Source organism: Petromyzon marinus, unplaced genomic scaffold (assembly GCF_048934315.1).
Source record: "Petromyzon marinus isolate PM22_M1 ecotype Great Lakes invasive population unplaced genomic scaffold, UKy_Petmar_22M1.pri1.0 PM_G_Scaffold_11, whole genome shotgun sequence".
Classification (NCBI taxonomy): Eukaryota; Metazoa; Chordata; class Hyperoartia; order Petromyzontiformes; family Petromyzontidae; genus Petromyzon; species Petromyzon marinus.
In genome coordinates, this window is record NW_027422662.1 from 2,449,809 (window position 1) to 2,474,878 (window position 25,070).

The 25,070-nt window shown below is 49.6% G+C and overlaps 1 protein-coding gene across 1 annotated transcript in view; it reads right to left on the bottom strand.

Moving 5' to 3' along the window:
• LOC142908966 (cadherin-2-like) overlaps positions 1–25,070 on the bottom strand; it is a 115,397-nt gene that overhangs the window by 16,095 nt on the left and 74,232 nt on the right. The window contains exons 5-9 of the mRNA XM_076059650.1: positions 8,247–8,409; positions 7,010–7,120; positions 5,547–5,689; positions 4,282–4,424; positions 2,681–2,902 (exon numbers count right to left, since the gene is read on the bottom strand). Of these exons, the coding sequence (XP_075915765.1) occupies positions 2,681–2,902; positions 4,282–4,424; positions 5,547–5,689; positions 7,010–7,120; positions 8,247–8,409 (782 nt within the window). The remainder of the gene's footprint in view (positions 1–2,680; positions 2,903–4,281; positions 4,425–5,546; positions 5,690–7,009; positions 7,121–8,246; positions 8,410–25,070) is intronic.

A 25,070-nucleotide genomic window follows, 5' to 3' on the forward strand; every position in this document is an offset into this window, starting at 1 on the left:
ATGAGCCACTCTGTCTACAGGAAAGCTACCCATACAGATGCTTACTTGAAACCGGATTGCCACCACCATCCATCCCAGAAGAACTCCCTCATCAAGACTCTATACCATAGAGCCCAATGCATTTCCGACCAGGAACACATTACCAGTGAACTCAAGCACGTACACCAGGCTCTCAGGGCTAATGGTTACTCCGACTACACAATCCGCAAAGCCATCACTCCAGTCATGAAGAAGGATCCTCTTGTGGAGTCACTCAAAACCATCACCTTACCCTACATTGCAGAGGTCACTAAAAAGATCTCCAAAATCCTGAATAAACACAAGATCCAGGTCCGATTCAACACAGTACATAAAATCCGTGATCTAGTTCCATCTGTAAAAGATGCTGTTCCAGACATACAGTACCCGGGCGTTTACAAACTAAAGTGCCTCTGTGGTAGTAGCTACATTGGAGAAACCAAACAACATATCTCGGACCGCATCCGCGAACATAAAGCAGACTTGAAACACGGTAGAACGAACTCCTCTGCCGTGACAGATCATTGTTATAATTCAGTGGGCTCACATGACATTGACTGCTCCAAGACGGAGGTTCTTTGCAAACCAACCGGCTACCATGAGAGATTCGTTGATGAGGCCATTCACATATACAAGCACAGAGACAATTTCAACCGAGAAGATGGATTCTGGCTTAGTAACCATTGGAAAGATGTTTTAAACCATTTCCGTTCTTAATTAATTGTATTTTACGATGACCTTCAGACCGCAGCTCTTTCGCTGACATTGACTCTTAATACCTCTCACACCACGGTTAATGGTATGGTTTACAACATGGAGTATAACAGCGCCTCGCAGCTGTCTCTCTCCCCCTCCTCTGTTCCGACCATAGATGAACTCGTCCATCTGAACGGGGCCCGTAGCTATCCGTGTTGCTAAAGTTGAGGGTAAGAATCCACCCATTTTTTTCGCCATATAGCATTGTGATATATAACGACTTATTGTTGGTAGCTTAGCTGATTGGAGAATATATAGAGTTTATTGATAACATTGAGGTAATTTATATTTTAGTTTTTTATTGGTTCACTATGTAGTATTCATTATATATTGTAGTGTATACCCAGTTACTGTGAATAGCTCAGATGTGTAGGCCTTGACTTCAACATAGCCATTTCTGTGACCAGTCACAAGCTAATCACTCAGTTATTTCAATGCTAAATTCGCCTAGTTATTTCAATGCTAAATTCTCCTGTTTGATTTGTACTAGGTGCCTCTGTGAATGTGTATGCTCTGACTTTAACATAGCTATTTCTGTGACCAGTTACAAGCTAATCACTCAGCTATTTCAATGCTAAATTCTATGCTAATTCTTTTGTCAAGGGGTGCCTCTGCGGATGTGTATGCTTTAACTTAGCTATTTCAATGCTAAATTCTATGCTAATTCCTTTGTCAAGGGGTGCCTCTGTGGATGTGTATGCTTTAACTTTAACATAGCCATTTCTGTGACCAGTCACAAGCTAATCACTCAGCCATTTCAATGATAAATTATATGCTAATTCTTTTGTCAAGGTGCTTTGTTTCGTCTCACACAGCTTAAAGGTCGCGATCTGAGCGTGGCTTTTTCACTCCAGCGCTGTCCTCCAGACAGTCTCGTCCCTTCACCTGATGAAGGCCGCTTGTGTTGTGGCCGAAACGTCGTGAGAATATTATTGTGTTATTTTATTTTATCAATTTATTATTTTATTCTCATTCTACGTGACTTTACCGAAAGAACCAAAGAAGAAGGGGTGTATCTTCTTTGTGTATCTTTGGGAGGCCATATAATCTTGGTGGTCTGGCAGCAGAGGGTTTCAATGAGAACTGTTTGGTCTGATCAATTAATGCTGTTGACTTTAACATAGCCATTTCCGTGACCAGTCACAAGCTACACACATGTACACACACACGCACAAGCTAATCCCTCAGCTATTTGATATGTAAACCCCTTTGTCAAGGTGCCTCACTTCTCCCAACCAGCTTAAAGTCGCTATGAATTTTAACAGCGTTCATTGAAGCTCTGTGGATGTGTAGGCCTTTACTTTAACATCTATTTCTGTGACCAGTCACAAGCTAATCCCTTAGCTATTTCAATGCTAAATTACTAGTTGCTTCTGTGGATGTGTAGGTTTTAACTTTAACATAGCCATTCTTGTGACCAGTCACAAGCTAATCCCTCAGCTATTTAATATGTAAACACCTTTGTCAAGGTGCCTCACTTCTCCCAACCAGCTTAAAGTCGCTACAAATCTTAACATCGTTCATTGAAGCTCTGTCGTCCCGACAGGTCTGTACCTTTCACCTGTGGCCGAAATGTCATGAGAATTTTATTGTGTTATTTTATTATTTTATTCTCATTCTACGTGAACTTACCGAAAGAACCAAAGAAGACGACAATGATGACGACGTTGATGATGACGACGATGACGACAATGACAATGATGATGACGACGATGACGACGACGTTCATAATGACGATGATGACGGCGATGACGACGACAACAATAACGACGATGACGACGTCGATAATGATAATGACGACGACGTTGATGATGACGACGATGACGACAATGATGATGACAATGACGACGACGGCGAGTGCCATCTCCCGAGCGGTGCGTTCCCCCCCACCCCCGGCCGCGCTCACCGTCGACCTGGCGGAGCGTCCAGTCGTCGTCGCCGCCGGGCGCCAGCCAGAAGCGGAAGGGGCGGCCGTTGGGGTCCTCGTCGGCGTCCGAGGCGACGACGGCGACGCCGGTGCGGGGGCACGCGGCGGCCCCACGCGGCCACACGGCGGCCGTGGGGGCGTTGTCGTTGACGTCGCTCAGCAGCAACTCCAGCGTGGCGGTACCGCTCGTGACGGGGGAGCCTGCTCACACACACGCACACATACACACGTACACACACGTACACACACACACACGTACACACACGTACACACACACATGTACACACACATGTACACACACACATACACACACACATACACACACACAAGTACACACACACACACGTACACACACACGTACACACACGCACACACACAAACACACGTACACACACACACACACGTACACGCGGCCACACGGCGGCCGTGGGGGCGTTGTCGTTGACATCGCTCAGCAGCAACTCCAGCGTGGCGGTGCCGCTCGCGACGGGAGAGCCTGCTCCACCGTCGCGACGTGCGCACGCACGCACACACACACACGTACACACACGCACGCACACACACACACGTACACACGTACGCACACACGTACACACACACGTACACACACGCACGCACACACACACACACGTACACACACACACGTACACACACGTACACACACACACGCACACACACACATGTACATACACACGCGCACACACGTACACACACGTATACACACACACGCACGTACACACACGTACACACACGTACACACACACACGTACGTACACACACACGCACGTACACACACACGCACGCACAACACACGTGCACATGCACACACCACACACGTACGTACACACACACGCACGCACACACAGGCACACACACACACACGTACACACGTACACACGCCACACACCACACACGTACGTACACACACACGCACGCACACGTACACACACACACGTACACACATAAAATGTAGTGAAGGTGGGTCACTAGGGGGCGTAGCGTTGGTTACAGAGAGGGGAATTGTGGGTGCAGTAGCCCTCTCTGCCAGCAGGGCATGCAATGTCATGAAACGGGACCTAGGGGGCGTAGTGCTGGTGGCTGTCAGAGGACGTAGCAGCCCGGCTGGCTTGCAGGGCACGTGATAGGCCAAAGGTGACAGATGGGACACGTGGGGCACGGCCTAGACACCTTCTGGTAGGTTTCAGAAGGGGGCGTGGCCGAGGGCGTGGCCAGGCCACGCCGGGGGCCATAAAAGGGAGGTCCCGAGGCCGGGTCGGGGCCGTCTGCTGGAGTGGAGTCCTCGCTGCCGCGCCTTCCCCTGGGTCCTCGCTCTTCACGCTCGGCATTGTGGGTCAGGCAGCATGCCGAGCGTCCTGACCCATCTGCAGTGATCCCATGTGTGAACAGAGTGTCTAAAAGTGTAGAACAAACTTGTGTGTGTGTGCCTCCTACTACCAGCGTCTCAGAAGTGAACCTCTACACATGTACACACACACGTACACACAAACACACGCAGCGACGGCGAGCGTGGCTGTGAGCGTGGGCGTGGCCGCGGGCCCCGCTCCCCTGTAACCCCGCACCGTCGTCAGTCGCCAGGAACGTGGCTGTGTAGACGTTGCGCTGCACGAGAGGCGACTCGCGGTCGAGCTCCGCCGCCGTGCTCACCGCGCCGTCGGCCGCGTCGATGTCAAGCCAGTCGCCCGGCACCCGCAGCTTGCGGTAGCTGCACGCACGCACAAAGATCCCCCAGGTAGCCTCGACGGACTGTCGCGGCGAGTGCTGTTAGTGGCGAGTAGGCAGACACCTACACACAGACGAAGATTCCCCACCGTGTAGCCTCAACAGGATGTAGGGGCAAGTGCTGTTAGCGAGTATAGTGTAGTGTATAGTGTAGTGTATAGTAGTGTAGTGTATAGTAGTGTATAGTGTATAGTAGTGTATAGTGTCGTGTATAGTAGTGTAGTGTATAGTGTAGTGTGAAGTGTAGTGTGTAGTGTATAGTATTGTATAGTGTTGTCTAGTATCACGCCATGAACAGACTGTGGTAACTTACCTGCAGTAGCAGACATACATCAGCAGGGGGTGGTATGTGGGCTGCTAGGGTTCCCCAGACCCCAAGAGGGGGTGGGCTGGGGGAATATTCCAGGATCCCCCAGAACATTCTGGAAGGGAGGCGTGGCCAGGGGCGGAGAGACCCTGGAGGGTTATAAAAGCCGGACCCTTGAACGGGTTCGGCAGTCGTCCCCAAGCCGAAGACTGAAGACCGCCGGGCTTAGAGTAGGACCCTGGGAACCCCCAGACCCGACGTCCTTGTGAGGGCAGGGACTTAGTGGGACAGTGGTCGGACCCTGGGAACCCCCAGACCCCACGTCCTTGTAAGGGCCGGGACTTAGTAGGACAGTGGTCGGACCCTGGGTACCCCCAGACCCAACGTCCTTGTGAGGGCAGGGACTTAGTGGGACAGTGGTCGGACCCTGGGTACCCCCAGACCCGACGTCCTTGTGAGGGCAGGGACTTAGTGGGACAGTGGTCGGACCCTGGGTACCCCCAGACCCGACGTCCTTGTGAGGGCAGGGACTTAGTGGGACAGTGGTCGGACCCTGGGTACCCCCAGACCCGACGTCCTTGTGAGGGCAGGGACTTAGTGGGACAGTGGTCGGACCCTAGGTACCCCCAGACCCGCTGTCCTTTTTAGGTTGTTGTGGTTGTTGTTGTGGTTGTTGTTGTGGTTGTTGGGGTTGTTTTGCTTGTTGTTTTGGTTGTTGTGGTTGTTGTTGTGGTTGTTGTGGTTGTTGTTGTGGTTGTTGTTTTGGTTGTTATCCGCTTGGCGGGGAGTTGTCCTCACCGCAGGCTCTGCTTCTGTGCGGTGTCCGGGTCCCGTGCCACCAGGGTGGTGACGGCACTGCCCAGGGCGAGGCCTTCGGCCAGCATCACCTGCTGTAGCCGCGGCTCAAACAGCGGAGCCTCGTTCTCATCCTCAACACTCACCTGCCGGGGAGAGACACGGCGCACGGGGAGACAAGCTGTGGGGGGGAGAGACGCGGCGCACGGGGAGAGACACGGGGAAAAACATAGAGATAGGTACGGGAAGAGACACGGGGAAAAACATGGAGATAGGTACGGGGAGAGACACGGGGAAAAACATGGAGATAGGTACGGGGAGAGACACGGGGAGAGATGCGGGGAGAGATGCGGGGAGAGACGCGCACGGGGAGAGACACGGGGAAAAACATGGAGATAGGAATGGGGAGAGACATGGGGAAAAACATGGAGATAGGTATGGGGAGAGACGAGGGGAAAAACATGGAGATAGGTACGGGGAGAGACACGGGGAAAAACATGGAGATAGGGACGGGGAGAGACACGGGGAAAAACATGGAGATAGGTACGGGGAGAGACACGGGGAAAAACATGGAGATAGGTACGGGGAGAGACACGGGGAGAGATGCGGGGAGAGACACGCACGGGGAGAGACACGGGGAAAAACATGGATATAGGAACGGGGAGAGACACGGGGAAAAACATGGAGATAGGTACGGGGAGAGACGTGGGGAAAAACATGGAGATAGGTAAGGGGAGAGACACGGGGAAAAACATGGAGATAGGCACGGGGAGAGACACAGGGAAAAACATGGAGATAGGTACGGGGAGAGACACGGGTAAAAACATGGAGATAGGTACAGGGAGAGACATGGGGAAAAACATGGAGATAGGTACGGGGAGAGACACGGGGAGAGATGCGGGGAGAGACGCGCATGGGGAGAGACACGGGGAAAAACATGGAGATAGGTACGGGGAGAGACACGGGGAAAAACATGGAGATAGGTACGGGGAGAGACACAGGGAAAAACATGGAGATAGATATGGGGAGAGACACGGGGAGATATGCGGGGAGAGATGCGGGGAGAGATGCGGGGAGAGACGCGCACGGGGAGAGACACAGGGAAAACATGGAGATAGGTACGGGGAGAGACACAGGTAAGAACATGGAGATAGGTACGGGAGAGACATGGGTAAAAACATGGAGATAGGTACGAGGAAAGACGCGGGTAAAAACATGGAGATAGGTATGGGGAGAGACACAGGGAGAGATGCGGGGAGAGATGCGGGGAGAGATGCGGGGAGAGACACGGGGAGAGGTCGGAGGTGGCGGCTTTTCCGCAGGAATCTTTGTTTCGTGGCGGGAGAATCCCAGCAGCTGTGAAGCTCTTGAGCAGCTCGCAGGTGTCCAGAGCCGGGTGCGGGTGGCACGGGAAGACCGTGGGGGGGCCGTGCGTGGGCCATGTGGGGGCCGTGGGGGTCACTCACCGTGACGGTGGCGGTACTCTCTGGAGGGGGCCGCATGGTTTTCACGAGCGGCTCCTCGTTATCCACGAAGACGATGAGTTGGTATGACGATGACGTCTCAAAGTCTAAGGGCTGCGGCGTACACGCACACGTACACACACACGTACACACACACACGTACACACGTACACACACACGTACACAAGTACACACACACGTACACACGTACACACACACGTACACACGTGCACACGTACACACACACACGTACACACGTACACACACACGTACACGTACACACACGTACACACACACGTACACACGCACACGTACACACACACACGTACGTACACACGTACACACGCACGTACACACGCACACGTACACACACACGTACACACACGTACACACGCGCACGTACACACACACGTACAAATGTACACACACGTACACACGTACACACACACGTACACACACGTACACACGTACACACACGTACACACGTACACACGCACACACACACGTACACACACGCACACACGTACACACACGGACACACGTACACACGCACACACGCACGTACACACGGACACACGTTAACACACACGCACGCACACGTACAAAAGGCAAAGATCCCCCGTATAGCCTTAGCAGACCGTTTGGCCAAGTGTTGTTAGCGAGCACCTATGAAGACTGGAATGGCACACGTGGGGGTGGGGAGCCAGCACCACGCCCGTCCGCCTTTGTCTCCCCAGTGCTGGCGACGTTGACGTTCGGACCCCGTGCCCCCCCCCTCACCCCCCACTGGACGTCTGTGAAAAAATACCTCCCTAGCTGCCTCCATCTTCTCCCTCCCCATCCTCCCCTCCCTCCCCTCCTTCCCCTTCCTTCCCTCCCCCACTTCCTTCCATCCCCCTCTCCCCTCCCCATCCTCCCCTCCCTCCCCCACCTCCTTCCATCCCCCCCTCCCCTCCCCTCCTTGCATCCCTCCCCTCCCTCCCTCCCCACCCTCGCCATCCTCCCTGCCCTCCCCATCCTCCCCTCCCTCCCCCACCTCCTTCCATCCCCCCCTCCCTCCCTTCCCTCCCTCCCTCCCCCCCTCCATCCCTCCCCTCCTTCCATCCCTCCCCTCCCTCCCTCCCTCCCTCCCTCCCCTCCTTTCCCCCCCTCCCCTTCCATCCCTCCCCTACCTCCCCTCCCTCCCCTCCCTCCCCTCCCCTCCCTCCTTTGACCCCCTCCCCTCCCTCCCACGCGTTACCTTGACAACGACGATCCTGCCATTGTTGGTGCCGGGGTCGGTCTCCACGACAAACAGGTCGCCGGGGTCTCCCGCCCCCCACTCCCCCCCCCCCTGCCCCCCCCCCCGCGGAGGGAATAGCGGACACGCCAAGCTGCCGTGCCGGCCTCGTCCGAGTCGATCACTGAGAGGGGCGGCATCGTCACCGGCACCCCCACGGCGTTCTCACGGACCGTGCCGAACCACTACGGCGATGAAGATGCCGAGAGAAGGGGGCGGATAGGGGGGGTGACGTTGTTGTTGTATACCGCCTATGGTGCAGTGTTGAGTCTATGGTGCAGTGTTGAGTCTATGGTGCAGTGTTGAGTCTATGGTGCAGTGTTGAGTCTATGGTGCAGTGTTGAGTCTATGGGGCAGTGTTGAGTCTAAGGGCAGTGTTGAGTCTATGGGCAGTGTTGAGTCTATGGTGCAGTGTTGAGTCTATTGTGCATTGTTGAGTCTAAGGGCAGTGTTGAGTCTATGGTGCAGTGTTGAGTCTATGGTGCAGTGTTTAGTCTATGGAGCAGTGCTGAGTCTATGGTGCAGTGTTGAGTCTATGGAGCAGTGTTGAGTCTATGGTGCAGTGTTGAGTCTATGGTGCAGTGTTGAGTCTATGGGCAGTGTTGAGTCTATGGTGCAGTGTTGAGTCTATGGTGCAGTGTTGAGTCTAAGCGCAGTGTTGAGTCTACGGGGCAGTGTTGAGTCTAAGGGCAGTGTTGAGTCTATGGGCAGTGTTGAGTCTATGGTGCAGTGTTGAGTCTATTGTGCATTGTTGAGTCTAAGGGCAGTGTTGAGTCTATGGTGCAGTGTTGAGTCTATAGTGCAGTGTTGAGTCTATGGAGCAGTGTTGAGTCTATGGTGCAGTGTTGAGTCTATGGTGCAGTGTTGAGTCTATGGGGCAGTGTTGAGTCTAAGGGCAGTGTTGAGTCTATGGGCAGTGTTGAGTCTATGGTGCAGTGTTGAGTCTATTGTGCATTGTTGAGTCTAAGGGCAGTGTTGAGTCTACGGTGCAGTGTTGAGTCTATGGTGTAGTGTTTAGTCTATGGAGCAGTGCTGAGTCTATGGTGCAGTGTTGAGTCTATGGAGCAGTGTTGAGTCTATGGTGCAGTGTTGAGTCTATGGTGCAGTGTTGAGTCTATGGGCAGTGTTGAGTCTATGGTGCAGTGTTGAGTCTATGGTGCAGTGTTGAGTCTAAGCGCAGTGTTGAGTCTATGGGGCAGTGTTGAGTCTAAGGGCAGTGTTGAGTCTATGGGCAGTGTTGAGTCTATGGTGCAGTGTTGAGTCTATTGTGCATTGTTGAGTCTAAGGGCAGTGTTGAGTCTATGGTGCAGTGTTGAGTCTATGGTGCAGTGTTGAGTATATGGAGCAGTGTTGAGTCTATGGTGCAGTGTTGAGTCTATGGTGCAGTGTTGAGTCTATGGGGCAGTGTTGAGTCTAAGGGCAGTGTTGAGTCTATGGGCAGTGTTGAGTCTATGGTGCAGTGTTGAGTCTATTGTGCATTGTTGAGTCTAAGGGCAGTGTTGAGTCTATGGTGCAGTGTTGAGTCTATGGTGCAGTGTTTAGTCTATGGAGCAGTGCTGAGTCTATGGTGCAGTGTTGAGTCTATGGAGCAGTGTTGAGTCTATGGTGCAGTGTTGAGTCTATGGTGCAGTGTTGAGTCTATGGGCAGTGTTGAGTCTATGGTGCAGTGTTGAGTCTATTGTGCAGTGTTGAGTCTAAGCGCAGTGTTGAGTCTATGGGGCAGTGTTGAGTCTAAGGGCAGTGTTGAGTCTATGGGCAGTGTTGAGTCTATGGTGCAGTGTTTAGTCTATGGAGCAGTGCTGAGTCTATGGTGAAGTGTTGAGTCTATGGAGCAGTGTTGAGTCTATGGTGCAGTGTTGAGTCTATGGTGCAGTGTTGAGTCTATGGGCAGTGTTGAGTCTATGGAGCAGTATTGAGTCTATTGTGCAGTGTTGAGTCTAAGCGCAGTGTTGAGTCTATGGTGCAGTGTTGAGTCTATGGTGCAGTGTTCAGTCTATGGAGCAGTGCTGAGTCTATGGTGCAGTGTTGAGTCTATGGCGCAGTGTTGAGTCTATGGTGCAGTGTTGAGTCTATGGTGCAGTGTTGAGTCTATGGTGCAGTGTTGAGTCTATGGTGCAGTGTTGAGTCTATTGTGCAGTGTTGAGTCTATGGTGCAGTGTTGAGTCTATGGTGCAGTGTTGAGTCTATGGTGCAGTGTTGAGTCTATGGTGCAGTGTTGAGTCTTTGGTGCAGTGTTGAGTCTATGGTGCAGTGTTGAGTCTATGTTGCAGTGTTGAGTCTATGGTGCAGTGTTGAGTCTTTGGTGCAGTGTTGAGTCTATGGTGCAGTGTTGAGTCTATATTGCAGTGTTGAGTCTATGGTGCAGTGTTGAGTCTATGGGCAGTGTTGAGTCTATGGTGCAGTGTTGAGTCTATTGTGCATTGTTGAGTCTAAGGGCAGTGTTGAGTCTATGGTGCAGTGTTGAGTCTATGGTGCAGTGTTTAGTCTATGGAGCAGTGCTGAGTCTATGGTGCAGTGTTGAGTCTATGGAGCAGTGTTGAGTCTATGGTGCAGTGTTGAGTCTATGGTGCAGTGTTGAGTCTATGGGCAGTGTTGAGTCTATGGTGCAGTGTTGAGTCTATTGTGCAGTGTTGAGTCTAAGCGCAGTGTTGAGTCTATGGTGCAGTGTTGAGTCTATGGTGCAGTGTTTAGTCTATGGAGCAGTGCTGAGTCTATGGTGCAGTGTTGAGTCTATGGCGCAGTGTTGAGTCTATGGTGCAGTGTTGAGTCTATGGTGCAGTGTTGAGTCTATGGTGCAGTGTTGAGTCTATGGTGCAGTGTTGAGTCTATTGTGCAGTGTTGAGTCTATGGTGCAGTGTTGAGTCTATGGTGCAGTGTTGAGTCTATGGTGCAGTGTTGAGTCTATGTTGCAGTGTTGAGTCTATGGTGCAGTGTTGAGTCTTTGGTGCAGTGTTGAGTCTATGGTGCAGTGTTGAGTCTATATTGCAGTGTTGAGTCTATGGTGCAGTGTTGAGTCTATGGGCAGTGTTGAGTCTATGGTGCAGTGTTGAGTCTATGGTGCAGTGTGGAGTCTATGGTGCAGTGTTGAGTCTATGGTGCAGTGTTGAGTCTATGGTGCAGTGCTGAGTCTATGTTGCAGTGTTGAGTCTATGGGCAGTGTTGAGTCTATGGTGCAGTGTTGAGTCTATCGTGCAGTGTTGAGTCTAAGGGCAGTGTTGAGTCTATGGTGCAGTGCTGAGTCTATGGTGCAGTGGTGAGTCTATGGTGCAGTGTTGAGTCTATGGTACAGTGTTTGGTCTATGGTGCAGTGTTGAGTCTATGGTGCAGTGTTGAGTCTATGGTGCAGTGTTGAGTCTATAGTGCAGTGTTGAGTCTATGGTGCAGTGTTGAGTCTATGGGCAGTGTTGAGTCTATGGTGCAGTGTTGAGTCTATGGTGCAGTGTTGAGTCTATGGTGCAGTGTTGAGTCTATGGTGCAGTGTTGAGTCTATGGTGCAGTGTTTAGTCTATGGAGCAGTGCTGAGTCTATGGTGCAGTGTTGAGTCTATGGAGCAGTGTTGAGTCTATGGTGCAGTGTTGAGTCTATGGTGCAGTGTTGAGTCTATGGGCAGTGTTGAGTCTATAGTGCAGTGTTTAGTCTATGGAGCAGTGCTGAGTCTATGGTGCAGTGTTGAGTCTATGGAGCAGTGTTGAGTCTATGGTGTAGTGTTTAGTCTATGGAGCAGTGCTGAGTCTATGGTGCAGTGTTGAGTCTATGGAGCAGTGTTGAGTCTATGGTGCAGTGTTGAGTCTATGGTGCAGTGTTGAGTCTATGGGCAGTGTTGAGTCTATGGTGCAGTGTTGAGTCTATGGTGCAGTGTTGAGTCTAAGCGCAGTGTTGATTCTATGGGGCAGTGTTGAGTCTATGGTGCAGTGTTGAGTCTATGGAGCAGTGTTGAGTCTATGGTGCAGTGTTGAGTCTATGGTGCAGTGTTGAGTCTATGGGCAGTGTTGAGTCTATGGTGCAGTGTTGAGTCTATGGTGCAGTGTTGAGTCTAAGCGCAGTGTTGAGTCTATGGGGCAGTGTTGAGTCTAAGGGCAGTGTTGAGTCTATGGGCAGTGTTGAGTCTATGGTGCAGTGTTGAGTCTATTGTGCATTGTTGAGTCTAAGGGCAGTGTTGAGTCTATGGTGCAGTGTTGAGTCTATGGTGCAGTGTTGAGTCTATGGAGCAGTGTTGAGTCTATGGTGCAGTGTTGAGTCTACGGTGCAGTGTTGAGTCTATGGGGCAGTGTTGAGTCTAAGGGCAGTGTTGAGTCTATGGGCAGTGTTGAGTCTATGGTGCAGTGTTGAGTCTATTGTGCATTGTTGAGTCTAAGGGCAGTGTTGAGTCTATGGTGCAGTGTTGAGTCTATGGTGCAGTGTTTAGTCTATGGAGCAGTGCTGAGTCTATGGTGCAGTGTTGAGTCTATGGAGCAGTGTTGAGTCTATGGTGCAGTGTTGAGTCTATGGTGCAGTGTTGAGTTTATGGGCAGTGTTGAGTCTATGGTGCAGTGTTGAGTCTATTGTGCAGTGTTGAGTCTAAGCGCAGTGTTGAGTCTATGGGGCAGTGTTGAGTCTAAGGGCAGTGTTGAGTCTATGGGCAGTGTTGAGTCTATGGTGCAGTGTTGAGTCTATTGTGCATTGTTGAGTCTAAAGGCAGTGTTGAGTCTATGGTGCAGTGTTGAGTCTATGGAGCAGTGTTTAGTCTATGGAGCAGTGCTGAGTCTATGGTGAAGTGTTGAGTCTATGGAGCAGTGTTGAGTCTATGGTGCAGTGTTGAGTCTATGGTGCAGTGTTGAGTCTATGGGCAGTGTTGAGTCTATGGTGCAGTGTTTAGTCTATGGAGCAGTGCTGAGTCTATGGTGCAGTGTTGAGTCTATGGAGCAGTGTTGAGTCTATGGTGTAGTGTTTAGTCTATGGAGCAGTGCTGAGTCTATGGTGCAGTGTTGAGTCTATGGAGCAGTGTTGAGTCTATGGTGCAGTGTTGAGTCTATGGTGCAGTGTTGAGTCTATGGGCAGTGTTGAGTCTATGGTGCAGTGTTGAGTCTATGGTGCAGTGTTGAGTCTAAGCGCAGTGTTGAGTCTATGGGGCAGTGTTGAGTCTATGGTGCAGTGTTGAGTCTATGGAGCAGTGTTGAGTCTATGGTGCAGTGTTGAGTCTATGGTGCAGTGTTGAGTCTATGGGCAGTGTTGAGTCTATGGTGCAGTGTTGAGTCTATGGTGCAGTGTTGAGTCTAAGCGCAGTGTTGAGTCTATGGGGCAGTGTTGAGTCTAAGGGCAGTGTTGAGTCTATGGGCAGTGTTGAGTCTATGGTGCAGTGTTGAGTCTATTGTGCATTGTTGAGTCTAAGGGCAGTGTTGAGTCTATGGTGCAGTGTTGAGTCTATGGTGCAGTGTTGAGTCTATGGTGCAGTGTTGAGTCTAAGCGCAGTGTTGAGTCTATGGGGCAGTGTTGAGTCTAAGGGCAGTGTTGAGTCTATGGGCAGTGTTGAGTCTATGGTGCAGTGTTGAGTCTATTGTGCATTGTTGAGTCTAAGGGCAGTGTTGAGTCTATGGTGCAGTGTTGAGTCTATGGTGCAGTGTTGAGTCTATGGTGCAGTGTTGAGTCTATGGGGCAGTGTTGAGTCTAAGGGCAGTGTTGAGTCTATGGGCAGTGTTGAGTCTATGGTGCAGTGTTGAGTCTATTGTGCATTGTTGAGTCTAAGGGCAGTGTTGAGTCTATGGTGCAGTGTTGAGTCTATGGTGCAGTGTTTAGTCTATGGAGCAGTGCTGAGTCTATGGTGCAGTGTTGAGTCTATGGAGCAGTGTTGAGTCTATGGTGCAGTGTTGAGTCTATGGTGCAGTGTTGAGTCTATGGGCAGTGTTGAGTCTATGGTGCAGTGTTGAGTCTATTGTGCAGTGTTGAGTCTAAGCGCAGTGTTGAGTCTATGGGGCAGTGTTGAGTCTAAGGGCAGTGTTGAGTCTATGGGCAGTGTTGAGTCTATGGTGCAGTGTTGAGTCTATTGTGCATTGTTGAGTCTAAAGGCAGTGTTGAGTCTATGGTGCAGTGTTGAGTCTATGGAGCAGTGTTTAGTCTATGGAGCAGTGCTGAGTCTATGGTGAAGTGTTGAGTCTATGGAGCAGTGTTGAGTCTATGGTGCAGTGTTGAGTCTATGGTGCAGTGTTGAGTCTATGGGCAGTGTTGAGTCTATGGTGCAGTGTTTAGTCTATGGAGCAGTGCTGAGTCTATGGTGCAGTGTTGAGTCTATGGAGCAGTGTTGAGTCTATGGTGTAGTGTTTAGTCTATGGAGCAGTGCTGAGTCTATGGTGCAGTGTTGAGTCTATGGAGCAGTGTTGAGTCTATGGTGCAGTGTTGAGTCTATGGTGCAGTGTTGAGTCTATGGGCAGTGTTGAGTCTATGGTGCAGTGTTGAGTCTATGGTGCAGTGTTGAGTCTAAGCGCAGTGTTGAGTCTATGGGGCAGTGTTGAGTCTATGGTGCAGTGTTGAGTCTATGGAGCAGTGTTGAGTCTATGGTGCAGTGTTGAGTCTATGGTGCAGTGTTGAGTCTATGGGCAGTGTTGAGTCTATGGTGCAGTGTTGAGTCTATGGTGCAGTGTTGAGTCTAAGCGCAGTGTTGAGTCTATGGGGCAGTGTTGAGTCTAAGGGCAGTGTTGAGTCTATGGGCAGTGTTGAGTCTATGGTGCAGTGTTGAGTCTATTGTGCATTGTTGAGTCTAAGGGCAGTGTTGAGTCTATGGTGCAGTGTTGAGTCTATGGTGCAGTGTTGAGTCTATGGTGCAGTGTTGAGTCTAAGCGCAGTGTTGAGTCTATGGGGCAGTGTTGAGTCTAAGGGCAGTGTTGAGTCTATGGGCAGTGTTGAGTCTATGGTGCAGTGTTGAGTCTATTGTGCATTGTTGAGTCTAAGGGCAGTGTTGAGTCTATGGTGCAGTGTTGAGTCTATGGTGCAGTGTTGAGTCTATGGTGCAGTGTTGAGTCTATGGGGCAGTGTTGAGTCTAAGGGCAGTGTTGAGTCTATGGGCAGTGTTGAGTCTATGGTGCAGTGTTGAGTCTATTATGCATTGTTGAGTCTAAGGGCAGTGTTGAGTCTATGGTGCAGTGTTGAGTCTATGGTGCAGTGTTTAGTCTATGGAGCAGTGCTGAGTCTATGGTGCAGTGTTGAGTCTATGGAGCAGTGTTGAGTCTATGGTGCAGTGTTGAGTCTATGGTGCAGTGTTGAGTCTATGGGCAGTGTTGAGTCTATGGTGCAGTGTTGAGTCTATTGTGCAGTGTTGAGTCTAAGCGCAGTGTTGAGTCTATGGGGCAGTGTTGAGTCTAAGGGCAGTGTTGAGTCTATGGGCAGTGTTGAGTCTATGGTGCAGTGTTGAGTCTATTGTGCATTGTTGAGTCTAAAGGCAGTGTTGAGTCTATGGTGCAGTGTTGAGTCTATGGTGCAGTGTTTAGTCTATGGAGCAGTGCTGAGTCTATGGTGAAGTGTTGAGTCTATGGAGCAGTGTTGAGTCTATGGTGCAGTGTTGAGTCTATGGTGCAGTGTTGAGTCTATGGTGCAGTGTTGAGTCTAAGCGCAGTGTTGAGTCTATGGGGCAGTGTTGAGTCTAAGGGCAGTGTTGAGTCTATGGGCAGTGTTGAGTCTATGGTGCAGTGTTGAGTCTATTGTGCATTGTTGAGTCTAAGGGCAGTGTTGAGTCTATGGTGCAGTGTTGAGTCTATGGTGCAGTGTTGAGTCTATGGTGCAGTGTTGAGTCTATGGGGCAGTGTTGAGTCTAAGGGCAGTGTTGAGTCTATGGGCAGTGTTGAGTCTATGGTGCAGTGTTGAGTCTATTGTGCATTGTTGAGTCTAAGGGCAGTGTTGAGTCTATGGTGCAGTGTTGAGTCTATGGTGCAGTGTTTAGTCTATGGAGCAGTGCTGAGTCTATGGTGCAGTGTTGAGTCTATGGAGCAGTGTTGAGTCTATGGTGCAGTGTTGAGTCTATGGTGCAGTGTTGAGTCTATGGGCAGTGTTGAGTCTATGGTGCAGTGTTGAGTCTATTGTGCAGTGTTGAGTCTAAGCGCAGTGTTGAGTCTATGGGGCAGTGTTGAGTCTAAGGGCAGTGTTGAGTCTATGGGCAGTGTTGAGTCTATGGTGCAGTGTTGAGTCTATTGTGCATTGTTGAGTCTAAAGGCAGTGTTGAGTCTATGGTGCAGTGTTGAGTCTATGGTGCAGTGTTTAGTCTATGGAGCAGTGCTGAGTCTATGGTGAAGTGTTGAGTCTATGGAGCAGTGTTGAGTCTATGGTGCAGTGTTGAGTCTATGGTGCAGTGTTGAGTCTATGGGCAGTGTTGAGTCTATGGTGCAGTATTGAGTCTATTGTGCAGTGTTGAGTCTAAGCGCAGTGTTGAGTCTATGGTGCAGTGTTGAGTCTATGGTGCAGTGTTCAGTCTATGGAGCAGTGTTGAGTCTATGGTGCAGTGTTGAGTCTATGGTGCAGTGTTGAGTCTATGGGGCAGTGTTGAGTCTAAGGGCAGTGTTGAGTCTATGGGCAGTGTTGAGTCTATGGTGCAGTGTTGAGTCTATTGTGCATTGTTGAGTCTAAGGGCAGTGTTGAGTCTATGGTGCAGTGTTGAGTCTATGGTGCAGTGTTTAGTCTATGGAGCAGTGCTGAGTCTATGGTGCAGTGTTGAGTCTATGGAGCAGTGTTGAGTCTATGGTGCAGTGTTGAGTCTATGGTGCAGTGTTGAGTCTATGGGCAGTGTTGAGTCTACGGTGCAGTATTGAGTCTATTGTGCAGTGTTGAGTCTAAGCGCAGTGTTGAGTCTATGGTGCAGTGTTGAGTCTATGGTGCAGTGTTTAGTCTATGGAGCAGTGCTGAGTCTATGGTGCAGTGTTGAGTCTATGGAGCAGTGTTGAGTCTATGGTGTAGTGTTTAGTCTATGGAGCAGTGCTGAGTCTATGGTGCAGTGTTGAGTCTATGGAGCAGTGTTGAGTCTATGGTGCAATGTTGAGTCTATGGTGCAGTGTTGAGTCTATGGGCAGTGTTGAGTCTATGGTGCAGTGTTGAGTCTATGGTGAAGTGTTGAGTCTAAGCGCAGTGTTGAGTCTATGGGGCAGTGTTGAGTCTATGGTGCAGTGTTGAGTCTATGGAGCAGTGTTGAGTCTATGGTGCAGTGTTGAGTCTATGGTGCAGTGTTGAGTCTATGGGCAGTGTTGAGTCTATGGTGCAGTGTTGAGTCTATGGTGCAGTGTTGAGTCTAAGCGCAGTGTTGAGTCTATGGGGCAGTGTTGAGTCTAAGGGCAGTGTTGAGTCTATGGGCAGTGTTGGGTCTATGGTGCAGTGTTGAGTCTATTGTGCATTGTTGAGTCTAAGGGCAGTGTTGAGTCTATGGTGCAGTGTTGAGTCTATGGTGCAGTGTTGAGTCTATGGAGCAGTGTTGAGTCTATGGTGCAGTGTTGAGTCTACGGTGCAGTGTTGAGTCTATGGGGCAGTGTTGAGTCTAAGGGCAGTGTTGAGTCTATGGGCAGTGTTGAGTCTATGGTGCAGTGTTGAGTCTATTGTGCATTGTTGAGTCTAAGGGCAGTGTTGAGTCTATGGTGCAGTGTTGAGTCTATGGTGCAGTGTTTAGTCTATGGAGCAGTGCTGAGTCTATGGTGCAGTGTTGAGTCTATGGAGCAGTGTTGAGTCTATGGTGCAGTGTTGAGTCTATGGTGCAGTGTTGAGTCTATGGGCAGTGTTGAGTCTATGGTGCAGTGTTGAGTCTATTGTGCAGTGTTGAGTCTAAGCGCAGTGTTTAGTCTATGGGGCAGTGTTGAGTCTAAGGGCAGTGTTGAGTCTATGGGCAGTGTTGAGTCTATGGTGCAGTGTTGAGTCTATTGTGCATTGTTGAGTCTAAAGGCAGTGTTGAGTCTATGGTGCAGTGTTGAGTCTATGGAGCAGTGTTTAGTCTATGGAGCAGTGCTGAGTCTATGGTGAAGTGTTGAGTCTATGGAGCAGTGTTGAGTCTATGGTGCAGTGTTGAGTCTATGGTGCAGTGGTGAGTCTATGGGCAGTGTTGAGTCTATGGTGCAGTGTTTAGTCTATGGAGCAGTGCTGAGTCTATGGTGCAGTGTTGAGTCTATGGAGCAGTGTTGAGTCTATGGTGTAGTGTTTAGTCTATGGAGCAGTGCTGAGTCTATGGTGCAGTGTTGAGTCTATGGAGCAGTGTTGAGTCTATGGTGCAGTGTTGAGTCTATGGTGCAGTGTTGAGTCTATGGGCAGTGTTGAGTCTATGGTGCAGTGTTGAGTCTAAGCGCAGTGTTGAGTCTATGGGGCAGTGTTGAGTCTATGGTGCAGTGTTGAGTCTATGGAGCAGTGTTGAGTCTATGGTGCAGTGTTGAGTCTATGGTGCAGTGTTGAGTCTATGGGCAGTGTTGAGTCTATGGTGCAGTGTTGAGTCTATGGTGCAGTGTTGAGTCTAAGCGCAGTGTTGAGTCTATGGGGCAGTGTTGAGTCTAAGGGCAGTGTTGAGTCTATGGGCAATGTTGAGTCTATGGTGCAGTGTTGAGTCTATTGTGCATTGTTGAGTCTAAGGGCAGTGTTGAGTCTATGGTGCAGTGTTGAGTCTATGGTGCAGTGTTGAGTCTATGGAGCAGTGTTGAGTCTATGGTGCAGTGTTGAGTCTATGGTGCAGTGTTGAGTCTATGGGGCAGTGTTGAGTCTAAGGGCAGTGTTGAGTCTATGGGCAGTGTTGAGTCTATGGTGCAGTGTTGAGTCTATTGTGCATTGTTGAGTCTAAGGGCAGTGTTGAGTCTATGGTGCAGTGTTGAGTCTATGGTGCAGTGTTTAGTCTATGGAGCAGTGCTGAGTCTATGGTGCAGTGTTGAGTCTATGGAGCAGTGTTGAGTCTATGGTGCAGTGTTGAGTCTATGGTGCAGTGTTGAGTCTTTGGGCAGTGTTGAGTCTATGGTGCAGTGTTGAGTCTATTGTGCAGTGTTGAGTCTAAGCGCAGTGTTGAGTCTATGGGGCAGTGTTGAGTCTAAGGGCAGTGTTGAGTCTATGGGCAGTGTTGAGTCTATGGTGCAGTGTTGAGTCTATTGTGCATTGTTGAGTCTAAAGGCAGTGTTGAGTCTATGGTGCAGTGTTGAGTCTATGGTGCAGTGTTTAGTCTATGGAGCAGTGCTGAGTCTATGGTGAAGTGTTGAGTCTATGGAGCAGTGTTGAGTCTATGGTGCAGTGTTGAGTCTATGGTGCAGTGTTGAGTCTATGGGCAGTGTTGAGTCTATGGTGCAGTATTGAGTCTATTGTGCAGTGCTGAGTCTAAGCGCAGTGTTGAGTCTATGGTGCAGTGTTGAGTCTATGGTGCAGTGTTCAGTCTATGGAGCAGTGTTGAGTCTATGGTGCAGTGTTGAGTCTATGGTGCAGTGTTGAGTCTATGGGGCAGTGTTGAGTCTAAGGGCAGTGTTGAGTCTATGGGCAGTGTTGAGTCTATGGTGCAGTGTTTAGTCTATGGAGCAGTGCTGAGTCTATGGTGCAGTGTTGAGTCTATGGAGCAGTGTTGAGTCTATGGTGCAGTGTTGAGTCTATGGTGCAGTGTTGAGTCTATGGGCAGTGTTGAGTCTATGGTGCAGTATTGAGTCTATTGTGCAGTGTTGAGTCTAAGCGCAGTGTTGAGTCTATGGTGCAGTGTTGAGTCTATGGTGCAGTGTTCAGTCTATGGAGCAGTGTTGAGTCTATGGTGCAGTGTTGAGTCTATGGTGCAGTGTTGAGTCTATGGGGCAGTGTTGAGTCTAAGGGCAGTGTTGAGTCTATGGGCAGTGTTGAGTCTATGGTGCAGTGTTGAGTCTATTGTGCATTGTTGAGTCTAAGGGCAGTGTTGAGTCTATGGTGCAGTGTTGAGTCTATGGTGCAGTGTTTAGTCTATGGAGCAGTGCTGAGTCTATGGTGCAGTGTTGAGTCTATGGAGCAGTGTTGAGTCTATGGTGCAGTGTTGAGTCTATGGTGCAGTGTTGAGTCTATGGGCAGTGTTGAGTCTATGGTGCAGTGTTGAGTCTATTGTGCAGTGTTGAGTCTAAGCGCAGTGTTGAGTCTATGGGGCAGTGTTGAGTCTAAGGGCAGTGTTGAGTCTATGGGCAGTGTTGAGTCTATGGTGCAGTGTTGAGTCTATTGTGCATTGTTGAGTCTAAAGGCAGTGTTGAGTCTATGGTGCAGTGTTGAGTCTATGGTGCAGTGTTTAGTCTATGGAGCAGTGCTGAGTCTATGGTGAAGTGTTGAGTCTATGGAGCAGTGTTGAGTCTATGGTGCAGTGTTGAGTCTATGGTGCAGTGTTGAGTCTATGGGCAGTGTTGAGTCTATGGTGCAGTATTGAGTCTATTGTGCAGTGTTGAGTCTAAGCGCAGTGTTGAGTCTATGGTGCAGTGTTGAGTCTATGGTGCAGTGTTCAGTCTATGGAGCAGTGCTGAGTCTATGGTGCAGTGTTTAGTCTATGGAGCAGTGCTGAGTCTATGGTGAAGTGTTGAGTCTATGGAGCAGTGTTGAGTCTATGGTGCAGTGTTGAGTCTATGGTGCAGTGTTGAGTCTATGGTGCAGTGTTGAGTCTATGGTGCAGTGTTGAGTCTATGGTGCAGTGTTGAGTCTATTGTGCAGTGTTGAGTCTATGGTGCAGTGTTGAGTCTATGGTGCAGTGTTGAGTCTATGGTGCAGTGTTGAGTCTATGGTGCAGTGTTGAGTCTTTGGTGCAGTGTTGAGTCTATGGTGCAGTGTTGAGTCTATGTTGCAGTGTTGAGTCTATGGTGCAGTGTTGAGTCTTTGGTGCAGTGTTGAGTCTATGGTGCAGTGTTGAGTCTATATTGCAGTGTTGAGTCTATGGTGCAGTGTTGAGTCTATGGGCAGTGTTGAGTCTATGGTGCAGTGTTGAGTCTATTGTGCATTGTTGAGTCTAAGGGCAGTGTTGAGTCTATGGTGCAGTGTTGAGTCTATGGTGCAGTGTTTAGTCTATGGAGCAGTGCTGAGTCTATGGTGCAGTGTTGAGTCTATGGAGCAGTGTTGAGTCTATGGTGCAGTGTTGAGTCTATGGTGCAGTGTTGAGTCTATGGGCAGTGTTGAGTCTATGGTGCAGTGTTGAGTCTATTGTGCAGTGTTGAGTCTAAGCGCAGTGTTGAGTCTATGGTGCAGTGTTGAGTCTATGGTGCAGTGTTTAGTCTATGGAGCAGTGCTGAGTCTATGGTGCAGTGTTGAGTCTATGGCGCAGTGTTGAGTCTATGGTGCAGTGTTGAGTCTATGGTGCAGTGTTGAGTCTATGGTGCAGTGTTGAGTCTATGGTGCAGTGTTGAGTCTATTGTGCAGTGTTGAGTCTATGGTGCAGTGTTGAGTCTATGGTGCAGTGTTGAGTCTATGGTGCAGTGTTGAGTCTATGTTGCAGTGTTGAGTCTATGGTGCAGTGTTGAGTCTTTGGTGCAGTGTTGAGTCTATGGTGCAGTGTTGAGTCTATATTGCAGTGTTGAGTCTATGGTGCAGTGTTGAGTCTATGGGCAGTGTTGAGTCTATGGTGCAGTGTTGAGTCTATGGTGCAGTGTTGAGTCTATGGTGCAGTGTTGAGTCTATGGTGCAGTGCTGAGTCTATGTTGCAGTGTTGAGTCTATGGGCAGTGTTGAGTCTATGGTGCAGTGTTGAGTCTATCGTGCAGTGTTGAGTCTAAGGGCAGTGTTGAGTCTATGGTGCAGTGCTGAATCTATGGTGCAGTGGTGAGTCTATGGTGCAGTGCTGAGTCTATGGTGCAGTGTTGAGTCTATGGTGCAGTGTTGAGTCTATAGTGCAGTGTTGAGTCTATGGTGCAGTGTTGAGTCTATTGTGCATTGTTGAGTCTAAAGGCAGTGTTGAGTCTATGGTGCAGTGTTGAGTCTATGGTGCAGTGTTTAGTCTATGGAGCAGTGCTGAGTCTATGGTGAAGTGTTGAGTCTATGGAGCAGTGTTGAGTCTATGGCGCAGTGTTGAGTCTATGGTGCAGTGTTGAGTCTATGGGCAGTGTTGAGTCTATGGTGCAGTATTGAGTCTATTGTGCAGTGTTGAGTCTAAGCGCAGTGTTGAGTCTATGGTGCAGTGTTGAGTCTATGGTGCAGTGTTCAGTCTATGGAGCAGTGCTGAGTCTATGGTGCAGTGTTGAGTCTATGGCGCAGTGTTCAGTCTATGGTGCAGTGTTGAGTCTATGGTGCAGTGTTGAGTCTATGGTGCAGTGTTGAGTCTATGGTGCAGTGTTGAGTCTATTGTGTAGTGTTGAGTCTATGGTGCAGTGTTGAGTCTATGGTGCAGTGTTGAGTCTATGGTGCAGTGTTGAGTCTATGGTGCAGTGTTGAGTCTTTTGTGCAGTGTTGAGTCTATGGTGCAGTGTTGAGTCTATGTTGCAGTGTTGAGTCTATGGTGCAGTGTTGAGTCTTTGGTGCAGTGTTGAGTCTATGGTGCAGTGTTGAGTCTATATTGCAGTGTTGAGTCTATGGTGCAGTGTTGAGTCTATGGGCAGTGTTGAGTCTATGGTGCAGTGTTGAGTCTATTGTGCATTGTTGAGTCTAAGGGCAGTGTTGAGTCTATGGTGCAGTGTTGAGTCTATGGTGCAGTGTTTAGTCTATGGAGCAGTGCTGAGTCTATGGTGCAGTGTTGAGTCTATGGAGCAGTGTTGAGTCTATGGTGCAGTGTTGAGTCTATGGTGCAGTGTTGAGTCTATGGGCAGTGTTGAGTCTATGGTGCAGTGTTGAGTCTATTGTGCAGTGTTGAGTCTAAGCGCAGTGTTGAGTCTATGGTGCAGTGTTGAGTCTATGGTGCAGTGTTTAGTCTATGGAGCAGTGCTGAGTCTATGGTGCAGTGTTGAGTCTATGGCGCAGTGTTGAGTCTATGGTGCAGTGTTCAGTCTATGGTGCAGTGTTGAGTCTATGGTGCAGTGTTGAGTCTATGGTGCAGTGTTGAGTCTATTGTGCAGTGTTGAGTCTATGGTGCAGTGTTGAGTCTATGGTGCAGTGTTGAGTCTATGGTGCAGTGTTGAGTCTATGTTACAGTGTTGAGTCTATGGTGCAGTGTTGAGTCTTTGGTGCAGTGTTGAGTCTATGGTGCAGTGTTGAGTCTATATTGCAGTGTTGAGTCTATGGTGCAGTGTTGAGTCTATGGGCAGTGTTGAGTCTATGGTGCAGTGTTGAGTCTATGGTGCAGTGTGGAGTCTATGGTGCAGTGTTGAGTCTATGGTGCAGTGTTGAGTCTATGGTGCAGTGCTGAGTCTATGTTGCAGTGTTGAGTCTATGGGCAGTGTTGAGTCTATGGTGCAGTGTTGAGTCTATCGTGCAGTGTTGAGTCTAAGGGCAGTGTTGAGTCTATGGTGCAGTGCTGAGTCTATGGTGCAGTGGTGAGTCTATGGTGCAGTGTTGAGTCTATGGTACAGTGTTTGGTCTATGGTGCAGTGTTGAGTCTATGGTGCAGTGTTGAGTCTATGGTGCAGTGTTGAGTCTATGGTGCAGTGTTGAGTCTATGGGGCAGTGTTGAGTCTAAGGGCAGTGTTGAGTCTATGGGCAGTGTTGAGTCTATGGTGCAGTGTTGAGTCTATTGTGCATTGTTGAGTCTAAGGGCAGTGTTGAGTCTATGGTGCAGTGTTGAGTCTATGGTGCAGTGTTTAGTCTATGGAGCAGTGCTGAGTCTATGGTGCAGTGTTGAGTCTATGGAGCAGTGTTGAGTCTATGGTGCAGTGTTGAGTCTATGGTGCAGTGTTGAGTCTTTGGGCAGTGTTGAGTCTATGGTGCAGTGTTGAGTCTATTGTGCAGTGTTGAGTCTAAGCGCAGTGTTGAGTCTATGGGGCAGTGTTGAGTCTAAGGGCAGTGTTGAGTCTATGGGCAGTGTTGAGTCTATGGTGCAGTGTTGAGTCTATTGTGCATTGTTGAGTCTAAAGGCAGTGTTGAGTCTATGGTGCAGTGTTGAGTCTATGGTGCAGTGTTTAGTCTATGGAGCAGTGCTGAGTCTATGGTGAAGTGTTGAGTCTATGGAGCAGTGTTGAGTCTATGGTGCAGTGTTGAGTCTATGGTGCAGTGTTGAGTCTATGGGCAGTGTTGAGTCTATGGTGCAGTATTGAGTCTATTGTGCAGTGCTGAGTCTAAGCGCAGTGTTGAGTCTATGGTGCAGTGTTGAGTCTATGGTGCAGTGTTCAGTCTATGGAGCAGTGTTGAGTCTATGGTGCAGTGTTGAGTCTATGGTGCAGTGTTGAGTCTATGGGGCAGTGTTGAGTCTAAGGGCAGTGTTGAGTCTATGGGCAGTGTTGAGTCTATGGTGCAGTGTTGAGTCTATTGTGCATTGTTGAGTCTAAGGGCAGTGTTGAGTCTATGGTGCAGTGTTGAGTCTATGGTGCAGTGTTTAGTCTATGGAGCAGTGCTGAGTCTATGGTGCAGTGTTGAGTCTATGGAGCAGTGTTGAGTCTATGGTGCAGTGTTGAGTCTATGGTGCAGTGTTGAGTCTATGGGCAGTGTTGAGTCTATGGTGCAGTATTGAGTCTATTGTGCAGTGTTGAGTCTAAGCGCAGTGTTGAGTCTATGGTGCAGTGTTGAGTCTATGGTGCAGTGTTCAGTCTATGGAGCAGTGTTGAGTCTATGGTGCAGTGTTGAGTCTATGGTGCAGTGTTGAGTCTATGGGGCAGTGTTGAGTCTAAGGGCAGTGTTGAGTCTATGGGCAGTGTTGAGTCGATGGTGCAGTGTTGAGTCTATTGTGCATTGTTGAGTCTAAGGGCAGTGTTGAGTCTATGGTGCAGTGTTGAGTCTATGGTGCAGTGTTTAGTCTATGGAGCAGTGCTGAGTCTAT